This window comes from Ruditapes philippinarum, unplaced genomic scaffold (assembly GCF_026571515.1).
Source record: "Ruditapes philippinarum isolate M1 unplaced genomic scaffold, ASM2657151v2 ctg21524_1_1_1_1, whole genome shotgun sequence".
Lineage (NCBI taxonomy): Eukaryota > Metazoa > Mollusca > Bivalvia > Venerida > Veneridae > Ruditapes > Ruditapes philippinarum.
Genome location: NW_026856681.1, coordinates 1 through 12420, shown reverse-complemented (window position 1 = coordinate 12420; position 12420 = coordinate 1). Strand labels below are relative to the sequence as shown.

The following is a 12420-nucleotide window of genomic DNA, read 5'->3' as shown; positions in this document are numbered from 1 at the left end:
GGTATTGGCCGGCATTGAAGGTTATTACTGCTAAGGAGATAATATGTAAATCTCTTAGTGGGTTATTTAATACTGCTCATTTGTATTGATGATTTGTTAATTTGTTTCTGATTTAGTTGTTGTATTGAATCTAATAATGATTTGAATTCCTTAACTATTAAATTATGTTCTTTGTCTTTGCCTGAGATACACTGTTTCTCAGGAAAGACTCTATCATGCAAGCTGGCGACGGCTAGTCTTTAAGGTTATACTAATAAGGAGGTATTAAGAAAGCCTCTAAGTAGGTTTTGTTCATAGTTTGTTAAGTGTATTTATATGCTCTTGCTTATTTGTTTGTTATTTTGACCGTGGGTATGGCTTTATGGTAAATATTACTCTTGTAGTAATCATTATGATCACAATTAGACGTTCAAACAAGTTATGATGTGAGTTATAAATGTCTTAATCACATCTGCGGATGTTTCTAAATTCAAAATTTTTACTATTTCATGTTTAAATGTTGAATTCTGCTTAAGCCGGTGCTAGGGGGCGTGGACGGTAACTTGCACTTTCCATTTCCGTCCATGAACAGGCTCAATCAAACCGAGCCTGCAACATTTTCAATTTTGCCATGTTGGGATTTCTTTAGGGATTCTGTATTTATCTTTTTTAAATGTATAATATAGGTGTATTCTCATACAATGTTTGTATGAATTTGTCTATGCTCACTTGTATAAGAAATTGATGAATTGTATATGTGGTTAATGTTATGTATGAATTTGATTCATGTGATCTCTCAATTGCCTAAAATAATTATTCATATGACTAAAATTTTCTTTTGTTATTTTTTCTGATTGAAAACTGATAATTAAAACTATATTATCATTAATCTAGAATTCGAGATTCTTTAAGGAGCAATTTAAATTAAATATCAAGTTACAAGGTCCATTATGTCGCAGAAATGCTTTTATGGTCATTTTTCGAAGCCTTTTTATGATCTAAATTTCCGTTGTCGAGTGTATAGGGTCGTTGAAATAAAACCGCCCGCAGCTCATCGTTGTGGGTTAGAATCCCACCAAGAACTTTGGACTCTCATATGAGGAAGCTATCCACCTTCCTTACGGAAGTCTGTGGTTTTACACAGGTACACGCTCGTGACTAAAATAATACACACCTGAGATCTTCCTCCAACAGTAAAGCTGAAAAGTAGCCATATGACCTATTCTGTGTTGCTAGAATCAAGACTTAACAAAAGCAAAAATAAAAAATAAATACATATTATAGAAAAATGTTGTCATAGTTTCCAACATTTTACTTGTTTTTCATTTACCTGATCCATCTTTTGCTTCTGTGGTTTACTGCAAGAGGTTCATCATAGTGATTTAGTCATTTGTATGGAAATAGATAAATACAGAATCCCTAAAGAAAGCCCAACACGGCAAAATTGGAAATGTTGCAGGCTCGGTTTGATTGAGCCTGTTCATGGACGGAACTGGAAAGTGCAAGTTACCGTCCACGCCCCCTAGCACCGGCTTAAGCAGAATTCAACATTTAAACGTGAAATAGTAAAATTTTGAATTAAGAAACATCCGCAGATGTGTTCATACGGCGGTTATCATGGAACCTTCAAAGTCAAAATAGTATTTTACCATTTTTAGGACTAACACTTTAACATTCAATGTTTCTTTCTTCTGGTGGTAGGATTTTAAATAAAACATATTTTTGCCCTTCCTACATCTAAAATAAAATGTATGTTTGCCCTTCCAACAGAAAAACAATTTATTCTCTGCTGAGATATAATGTACCATTAAGATAGAATTATTGCGAGAGGCTCGTGTAATTAGTTTCATAGTTTCTGCTTTATTTATTGCTGTATTTATTTACTAAATCTATATCAAATACTCATTTCTTTCTTACATTGTACTTACTGACACCAGATTCAATCCTTAAATTGTTTGATTTAAGGGGAGTTTCTGTGCTGAGATTTAAAATGAAATTCAATATGAACTGATAAAATGACTAAACATTACAAACCAAAGCGCCTTCAAAGCTTGATATATAACAAACTTAAACATGTTTTAAACTTTAAGGGTATTTTATACTGATCATGTCAAAATGTATCGAAAATGGCATTTTTTAAACGATACAGCGCCGATCAAGTCGATCTGTGTATCAGTCAGCCCAAACTACTGAATGGACCTTAACCTCCGACTAGGGTCAGTTAGACGGGCAGATCGGTCGGTCACTGTAACGGAAGTAGGCCTTATATCTCATGTGCTATTTTTCAATTAACATTAATGTTAAGTATTGATGCTAACAATAATTTACTGCTAAAAATACGGTATAAAATATTGTCAAGTCAAGCAATCTATTTCTGTTTTTCTTAATGAGTTATCTGATAAAGGTCAAAAAGGCAAGTTTTACTCTATTGCAAGTTATTCTTCGCTCATTTGTCAAATAAATTAAGGCTTTCTCGTCCATCGTTTGATTTATATCATTAGTGACCAACAGAGTTTCTATAATTGTTGTCTTCGCAAAGAAATTTTCCCGCACAAAGTCAAAGAGGAAGATACTAAAGATGAGTTTTTGTTTTTGGGTCCGCCTGAGCTCCTTGCCACTGGTCCTTGTTGCTGGGTCGTGTGGGGGCTGCGTTTATTGAATGCTGCCTTTCCTTGTTGATCTTGTTTATCATATTTTAGCCCAACGTAAATTTTGTTATGTTTAACTACGGTTCTTCCTTATAGTATTATTTAAATATATGAACATTAATTTTTGATTTTGTATCATAAAGGGGAAATTGTATTTAAACAGTTTACAAGACATTGCACAGAGTTAATGACTTTTTATCACATAAACAAGGAGAATATTGATGTATTATTACTTTCCTAAATTTAAATTTTGTCATGATGAACATGAATGTAACAGAGCTGAAGAACAGAACAGATCTCTATATTTCCTGCCATATGGCAATACAGCGTGGGGATATACTGTATCCTAATACAATATCACGACACCTAGCACCGGATTGAGCAGTATTGAACTATTTCAACTCAATATTTTATATTAAAAAAACAACTGGAAAAAGTGTGACATCTCGGAAGCATTAATCACAACAAATTACATGAAAATTGGTAGCTCGGTATGATTTAATCTGTGCATAAGGGATAATAAAAAGTGCAACATCCTTCACGCCCCATAACACCGGTTTGAGCGCTACTCAATTTTCAACACTTAAAAGTGCTGAAATCAATGACCCAGAAGGGCTAGAAAAAACAACACTGAAGTTAAGTACGGGTGAACTTTTAACAGTTGCCACACAGCACTTGACTCCTGCTGTGGAGAAATACAAAAATCTGGAAAAAGTGTGATCCCTCGGAAGCATTAATCACAACAAAATTACATTGAAATTGCAGACTCGGTTGGATTTAGTCTGTACACGAGGGATAATAAAAAAGTGCAACATCCCTCACGCCTCCTAGCACCGGCTTTGTACGTTTCAAGCCTTACAATGATCATTGAATTCAGAATTGATTTGATTTTTTTGTCATACTATGTTTTCTTGAATACGTTACTTAAGGCAAGTATCAATTAAGCATTATGTGTAAGCAAAGTACAGAATGACTATTAAATTTGTGTCATGTTCCATTCCCTTTGTAACGAATTGTAATTTGACCAATTTCCCATCCTTTGCATTGAATACTGCCAAGTTTCTAAGTATATCCATGTTTATTCAAAGAGTGTTTACACACCATTTTAATCGTTTGTTACAAATAAGAGATATTTAAAGACAACTAAGATGACATTTATATAGTTAGTCGTTGAAAATTACAACAACATAGAAACGCACTTGTACTTGATTAGAGAACGTCATTATTTCTCCTTTCTTGTTATGGCTTAACATCCCATTTTTTAGGCATTACAAAATATTTCTTTAGATTTGGCAATAAAATGTGTCCCTGTCAATTTACGAACATCTCTGAAATGGATGAAGAGAGATGAGGACTAAATAGCAATAATATTAGTTGGCGCAAGAAACACGAACATGCTGAGGAAAGAGTATTAATATTTTCTTTTATAATGAGAAATATTACTTTTACTTTTATGTACTTGTACAGATTTAAAATATGTCATTTTAATTATCCTTTTGTTTTAGCAAAAATACTTATCTTATACTGAAACAAAAATTAGTGTAATATTACACATTTTGCCGCAACAAAGCATAATCCTCGAGCGACTGTTTAAAAAAAATCGTACAGTTACCTAGGTTTATTGAATCACGTGACTGTATGCAAAATCAGAACCGATATATTTATGACTTGATGGAAAAGATTAGACTATAAACTGACAAAATTTACTCTTCGAAACATCAAAATATATTTTTGTAATAATTTAGAAGTTACAAACATGATAAATTAATACAAAAAACAAACAATTAAATTGTTTGCTACAAATGGTACAACATGTAATATAATCTGTTTTTCTCTAGATACACAATGGTTGTTAGGGGAAATCTAAGCAAGATCTCATTATCCATTTTATTACTCCAATAACCCTCCATTTATTTGTTAGTAGTATGATTTTATTGTATATTTGATATTTCTGTATTTGACAGTCATAGGGCTATACGTGAATTAATTAAGGCGATTTCCTCCTCTTATGTTACATTGATAACAAATTAAGCGTCCTTATAGACTGAATACTTGAAATCTTACCATGACAAAATATTTTCTTATTACATACATAAATACTATACTATACTATAGTAATAGAAAAGATACATAAATTCAATGCTATACTATACTATATGAATAAAAAACGTATATGTTTATCAATATTGAAATTTGTCTCACGTGAAAAGTGGGTATATTTACATCTCATTTTATGAGATACGCGCACATATTACATTTGAGAAAATAAAAAACAACAAAAATATGAGCACATTAAGCATTGAAACAGGGAAGACATATCTTAAAAATGTTTAAGTTGAAAGTTTGTATTAATATATTTGTAAATATTAATGTCTTTCTCACACAGATGTTGAATAATAAAGACAACTCCAGTAGATTTTTTATGAAATATTATGTATAAATGTTTCCACTGTACAATCAACTTCAGTACAAAGAACATAATTTATATTCTAACATGCTTCGTAAAAAAACTGTTTTAAACTGCCACCATGTACATGTATGAATCTGTTCTTTTTTCCCCTCCGGTAAGATGGACAATTTGTTATTGATATTTTCTGTTCTATTATGTTTTCTTTGCATACATCTCGCATACACTAACGTCAGGGTTCCCCCCTGTCGGGAATTGATAACGTCATTTATAGCGCCTTGTATAACGTGACGTTCCGCGCTTACGTTAACGTCACTTCCGACTTAACATTGTATTGTTGTTTACTCTATATATGATTGTTGATCAGTAAAGGTCGAACCTGGAAACTACAACGCATTTTGTCTAGTTACTATACATACCCACATTGTTGGTGCCGTGAGAAATTCTACAATCACAATGAATTTACAGAAGCTTATTTCTACTAGAGAGGGCCAGCGACGTCTTATTTCTAGACAACTGGAGAAATTCAACGACGAGTTGTCACTTTCGGAGAAGTCAGCCCTGCTCGAAATCATGGAAGAAAAAGCCGAGATTATCAAGAACCTCAACGATAAGATTGTTAACCATGCAGATATTGACGATTTGGAAACAGAATTGGTAGAGAGTGACGAATATTCAATTGATTTACGATTGAAACTACGAAAACTGAAGGAAGATATTACCAAATCTAATAACACTGGCAGCGGCAGCGTGATCCGTAATTCACAGGACATTAACGGTAGTGCTAGAACTTTATCAAATGAGAACTTTTCTAATCATAGCCACAGAGTGTCGTCTGAAAATTCATCTTTTCACAGACTACCTAAACTGAGTTTGCCTACGTTTGATGGAGATGTTGAAAAATGGCAGTCATTCTGGGACTCGTATGAGGCTGCTGTACATTTGAACCAAACACTATCTGATGTCCAAAAGTTCAACTATTTACGTTCCTTACTACAAGACACTGCATATACCGCCATAGCAGGTTTTCCATTAACTAACAGAAATTACCAGAATGCAATAGATTTGTTACAAGAACGATTCGGACAGTCTCATAAAATAATAGATAGTTACATGCAGTCGCTTTTAGATTTACCGATACCAGACAACAGTGTAACGAGTCTACGCAGGTTTCACGACAAAATGGAAAACTACATCCGGGGTTTAGAGTCTTAAGGTGAGAGTCAGGGTTCCTATGGTGATTTATTGATACCCATAATCATGAAAAAACTTCCCTCCGAAGTACGACGAAATTTAGCTCGAGAACACGGAAATGTACGATGGCACATACAAGATTTGAGAACTTCTATCGCCAGAGAAATAAACATCCTAGAAATGGGCATAACTGACGAAATAAGAGAATCACACTTGCCGACGGCATCATTATTTACCGGAACCGGTAAGAAAAAATACACATCTATGAAATTTTCGCACACAAGAGATAATGACAAGGGTAAGAAATTATGTTTGTTCTGTGAAGGTGACCACAAGTCGCTTGATTGTGAAAAAGTTAAAACACGTGAAGAAAAACTAACTATCATTAAATCTAAACGTATGTGTTATAATTGCCTGGGAAAACACCAAGTTTCAGAGTGTCGTTCTAAGTTTCGTTGCAAGAAATGCCAGCGAAAGCACCATACTAGTATTTGTGACCAACCATCGAATTTCGATTTGAATCCACATGCAACATCATTTATAAGCTCTACTTCCGGTCAAAAAGGAAATGCAGGAACTGCTATTCTTCATTCAACTACGCATCAAAGATCGAACATTCTACTCAAGACTGCTATCGCTCAAGTAAGCTCCCAAGACTATACGATAACTACAAACATATTATTTGACGAAGGTGCTCAAAGGTCATTTATTACGGAAGAGCTTGCTGAGAAACTGAAATTAAAGCCCAACGGTTCGGACACTATAACATTAGCATCTTTTTGGTGGCAAATCAGAACAGTGTCGTCATATACCACAGGCAGAGTGTTTCTACACGTCGAACATAGAGAGATAATACCACTTGACGTACTTATTGTACCAACCATTGCTGTACCATTACCTAACTTGCAGAGAAATGTTAAATGTTTGAAAATATATCGAAGGTCTAAAAACTTGCACATCCTATTACCGACACTGACGACGATTTCGAGATATCACTCTTGATTGGAGCCGATTATTTTTGGCAAATCGTGCAAGAATAAGGTTGTTAGGGGCAACGGACCTACGGCAGTGAAATCAAAGCTCGGATATTTACTGTCAGGACCTCTTCCGGAAGTTAAAAATGCGTCGTCTGTTTAGCTATATGTTTAATGTTGTAACAGCGCCACCTAATGCCAAAGATCTTGAGAGATTCTGGAAGTTAGAATCTATGGGATATTAGAAGATGATACTGAGAAATCTACTTCCGGTATACTTAGCGATAAAGAAAACTGTATCACGTACAAAGATGGACGTTATGTTGCAAAACTGCCCTGGAAAGAAGATCATTTCCGTACTTCCTACAAATTACGAAATTTGCAGAAAGCGTACAGAAAATACAATTTAAACGGCTTTCAACAGAACCGGATATACTTAAAAACTATGGACAAATCATAGAAGATCAGTTAAAAACGCGGTTTTATTGAAAAGTGTGATGCAAATGTTACCACATCAAACCCTGTACATTATATTCCACATCATTATGTAAAGAAGGACTCGAACACGACACCTATCCGCATCGTGTATGACTGCAGTTGTAAAGTCACGTGACCAGCCTAGTCTGAACGATTGCTTGATGTCGACACCACCTGAACTGAATGATTTAACTGGAATTCTTATTCGTTTTTCGAATGAATAAATACGCCATAGCAACCGATATTGAGAAAGCTTTCCTCAACATCACTCTTGACGAGAACGACCGAGATGTGACGCGATTTCTATGGCTCAGTGATCCTAGTAACCCCAACAGCGAATTGACAACATATGATTCCGAGCAGTCCTTTTTTGGGGCTACGTCGTCCCCTTTTATTCTCTGCGCAACTATACTTAAGCACCTTGAACTTAACAACGACAAGAAAGCTAGCAAATACCTACGTCAAGATCTATACGTTGATAACGTGATATCAAGTTTTCAACAGGAAGAAAGAACAACTTCTTACACTTCTACACCGATCTCGTGAGCTAATGTCATCTGCAGGTTTTAAACCTTAGGTCCTGGAGTTCAAACAGTAAAATGCTTCAAAAACAGGCAATCAATGATTCAGTATTAGATAACGCCCACACTCCTTAGAATGAAATGGGACACAAATAGTGACGTTTTACTGTATCCGGTCGGAATCATACCATTTAACCACTTTGTAAGAAAGAAAGAAATATTGCAGCATATCTCTCGAATCTATGATCCCTTAGGTTTACTAAGTCCAGTTACCATCAGGGCAAAACTACTTCTACAGGAGTTATGGCAACAGAAGTTTGAATGGGATATGCCATTACCTGACTGTATTCAAGAAAAATGGCGTTGTTTAATAACAGATTTGAATTCCGTGACAAAAACTACGTTTCCTAGATACTACTTCGAAAATACATTAAACGCATCAAGAAACACGTGCATTCACATATTCTGCAACGCTTGCTTGGTATCGTATGGTGCTACGGCTTACATCTGTAGAGACAACCAATCTACTCTTGTAATGGCTAAAACTCGGGTTGCTCCATTGAAGAAGTTAACATTACCTAGGTTAGAGCTAATGGCGGCAGTAATTGGATCCCGACTCAGTAAAAACAACCTGCAGCAAAACACCAGCATAACACAGATATACCTTTGGTCAGATAGCCAGATTGTGCTTTCTTGGCTTCAGAAGCCTAAAACCCTTCCACGATTTGTAAGGAACAGACGTGATTGAAATCCACGCGCTGTCCGAAAACCGGAAATGGAATTATTGTCCGACGAAAGAAAACCCTGCCGATTTACTTACGAGGGGAATCTCTGTGACTCACTTCAAGAACAGTAATCTATGATTTCATGGACCTACATGGCTTACCACACCTGACAGTTGGCCAGTTTGGCAAGAAAAAGATACTTACGTTACCATGACAACGTTTATTGACCCAGCAACCAAGCCAAAAGATACAATTTTACCATTAAGCAATATCAGTTGCATAGACATGTCAAGATTCAGTTCCTTAAGAAAGCTGCTCAGAGTTACAGCTTATGTCCTGCATTTTATATTCAAGTGTCGAGGCGGGAGTCATACTGGAAGATCAGACTTTTTAACTACAGACGAACTACGCAGAGCTGAGGAGATGTGCATACAATGTTGCCAGATGTCCAAATATCAAGCAGAAATAGAAGATACAAAATCAAAAAGAAACAAACTTCCATTATGTAGACAACTTCAGTTATTCTTAGACAATGGCATATTAAAGTGCCGTGGTCGTATCCACAATGCTCCATTAGACGAGCTGACCAAATTCCCGTACCTTCTACCAGCTAAACATCCATTTACAAAGTTAGTTGTCAACGACGCACATTCAAGATTATTGCATGCCGGCGTTAGTTCAAACTATTACGTTCTTAAGACAGAAGTACTGGATTCCCTCGATTCGTCAAACTGTAAAAAACATATTTACGTAAATGTACATGTTGTGTAAAGGTTATTGGGGAAACCCTATTCAGCACCTGACCCACCTCCATTACCAAAGTGTAGAGTTTCTGACGTTCAAACCCTTTACTTATACAGGAGTAGACTTCTCTGGAGCATTACTGGTTCGGGATAGTAACAAAAAGACATAAAAGCTTACTTATGCTTGTTTACATGTGCTACTACGAGAGCAGTTCACCTAGAACTTGTTTTCAACCTATCAGGCAGAATCATTTCCTACAAGCTTTCCGACGTTTCTGTAGCAGAAAATCTGTCCCTTACGTCATGATGTCAGACAACGCTAACACCTTCATATCAGCCTCAAAACAACTAAGAGATTTGTTTCACTCACTCACAGTTACAGAAGAACTCAACAACAGAGGAATTGAGTGGAAGATGATACCTAAACGCGCCCCTTGGTTTGGTGGAATGTGGGAACGTCTCATAGGTCTGACGAAAACAACAATAAAGAAAGTGCTAGGACGGTCCTATGTAACCTACGAAACTTTACAGACTGTAATCACAGAAATCGAGGCAATGATTAACGATAGGCCGTTGACATATGTTTGTTCTGGTAATTCAGATGAACCGGAAGTACTTACACCATCACACTTACTTTATGGCAGACGAATAACCAAACTCCCTTATAAAGATGTCCTTTCATGTACTTTCCCTACGCCAAGTGACCGTTCGTCAGTTATCAATCAGGATACGATACAAACGAAGTTAATTAACCACTTCCGGGATAGATGGCGTCACGAATACCTGACAGTTTTACGAGAACGTCATCAGACAACTGGCAAAAATGACCAGACGATATCCGTTGGAGACGTTGTATTAGTCCACGACGATGTTCCCCGCTTATTATGGAAACTTGCTGTGGTTGAAGAACTCGTGCCAGGAAAAGATGGACTTATTCGAAGTGCTAAAATTCGAACTCAAAATGGACTCACAAGTCGCGCAATTGTAAAACTTTACCCCCTCGAAATGTATTAATCTAAAATTTCAAAGGAAAGGTGATACATGAATAAGAGACTGTATTCAATATATTTATGACTGTTTCTTAATTAATAATACTTTATATGAGATACTATAGCATCTGTAGTGTTCGAATAATGGATTTATTACTAAACTTTAATTAACATTTCGCGCCCCGAGTATGTCGGGAATTGATAACGTCATTTATAGCGCCTTGTATAACGTGACGTTCCGCGCTTACGTTAACGTCACTTCCGACTTAACATTGTATTGTTGTTTACTCTATATATGATTGTTGATCAGTAAAGGTCGAACCTGGAAACTACAACGCATTTTGTCTAGTTACTATACATACCCACACCCCCATTATGATATGACCACCAACCACCAATTTCCCTGTGTGGCGATTGACGTCAGTTGAAAGTGATATCCCCCGGTGTCATGTAGATAATATATAATCAAAAGATTTAACTGTTCTTCAATAACGCAGTTTAATTTCTAATTACCGTAACCCAACTCATATTTATGACATCAAACACAAAAACATATTAAAAGGTGTGTAACGCTTAATTGGCGCTAAAATTGGGGTTATATTCTATACATGCAAAGGCAACAATGCTTGTGTTGGATCATATTGAATAAATTAATTATGATACAAACTAAAATTTATTGAAATAAAATCGTGTATCATAGAAACTTTGAAATCAGATATCTCTATTATATTTCTCTGAGGATACATTTAAATTTAAAGTTCGACCAATTAAAGTAAAGTTATCACTTTAAGTCCAGAACTGTCTCTGATAATAAATGGTATTTACAGTATTCGTTATAAAAAATCTCTTCGTTCAAATCACTTTTTGCAATTAGTTTCAAGTCACTGCTACTTATAGCACGACAATTGAGTACTTCGCGTTGTGTCTAGTGGAATTTATTAAAGCAGCACAAGTTCTGATAGAATACTAATACAAATCAAACTTTTAAAAACAGTTTTTATTTCTCGGTTAAATAGTCCCTTATTCCGCGATTACAAATAAATGTATATCAACAAAATAGCTCTCCGTTTATTAATTATAACTTGCGAATAGAAAAGTACGTAGCTTAAATGAATAAGTCAAACAAAAGTATCAAAGCCGCCCTGACGCTGAATTGGCAAACTTGACTTAACGTGATCTAAGAAAGTATCACCCAGAATGCGCGCTTTGTGAGTGCGCGGGTCTATTTTATGAAGTTCAGTTAATTATGCAGGTCATCGGGGTTAATTAATCATGCAATCAACTTTTGACCAATCGGATCGGTTTAACCTATTTCCGCATGTTTCGTAAGCTGAAACCCCGGCCAAACCTATAAAATATCCCATATTTAGAAATGACCGTACTTTTGTGCTGAATAATGCTGACTGCATTGCTTCTTGGTCATCAGTTTTGCAAGAGGCGGAAATATAACAACCTCCCTGCCACAATAAGTCACAAATAACTTACATGTATGAAATATGCGCATTTGCATGACCAGTTCAACTGTCCGAATATGACCTGGTACTTAGAGTAAACATGTATATACATGAGGCATACCGTTATAGTGTTATATGCCTCCCTATGTTAAAAAAATAAATTTAATTGTAATTTATTTTTAACTTGAATTTAAAATATACGTAAGGTATGCCTTCAAAAATACGTGACAACCTTACATAGTAGGAGAGCTTTACAAAACAATTGAATATACAATCCGCGCGTATATAAAACATTTCAAAATGATTTTT

General features: G+C 35.6%; 3 protein-coding genes across 3 annotated transcripts; all 3 read left to right on the top strand.

Moving 5' to 3' along the window:
• The first annotated feature begins 5490 nt into the window (after positions 1 to 5490).
• LOC132747319 (uncharacterized) lies at positions 5491 to 6249 on the top strand. Its single transcript, XM_060736668.1, has one exon. It carries the CDS (start codon positions 5491 to 5493, stop codon positions 6247 to 6249), a length of 759 nt encoding a protein of 252 aa, XP_060592651.1.
• A 45-nt stretch (positions 6250 to 6294) lies between these two features.
• LOC132747318 (uncharacterized) lies at positions 6295 to 7447 on the top strand. Its single transcript, XM_060736667.1, has 2 exons — positions 6295 to 7150; positions 7389 to 7447. Exons 1-2 carry the CDS (start codon positions 6295 to 6297, stop codon positions 7445 to 7447), a joined length of 915 nt encoding a protein of 304 aa, XP_060592650.1.
• Positions 7448 to 9860: 2413 nt separating this feature from the next.
• Positions 9861 to 10682, top strand: LOC132747317 (uncharacterized). The gene has a single exon (XM_060736666.1). It carries the CDS (start codon positions 9861 to 9863, stop codon positions 10680 to 10682), a length of 822 nt encoding a protein of 273 aa, XP_060592649.1.
• The last annotated feature ends 1738 nt before the right edge of the window (positions 10683 to 12420 follow it).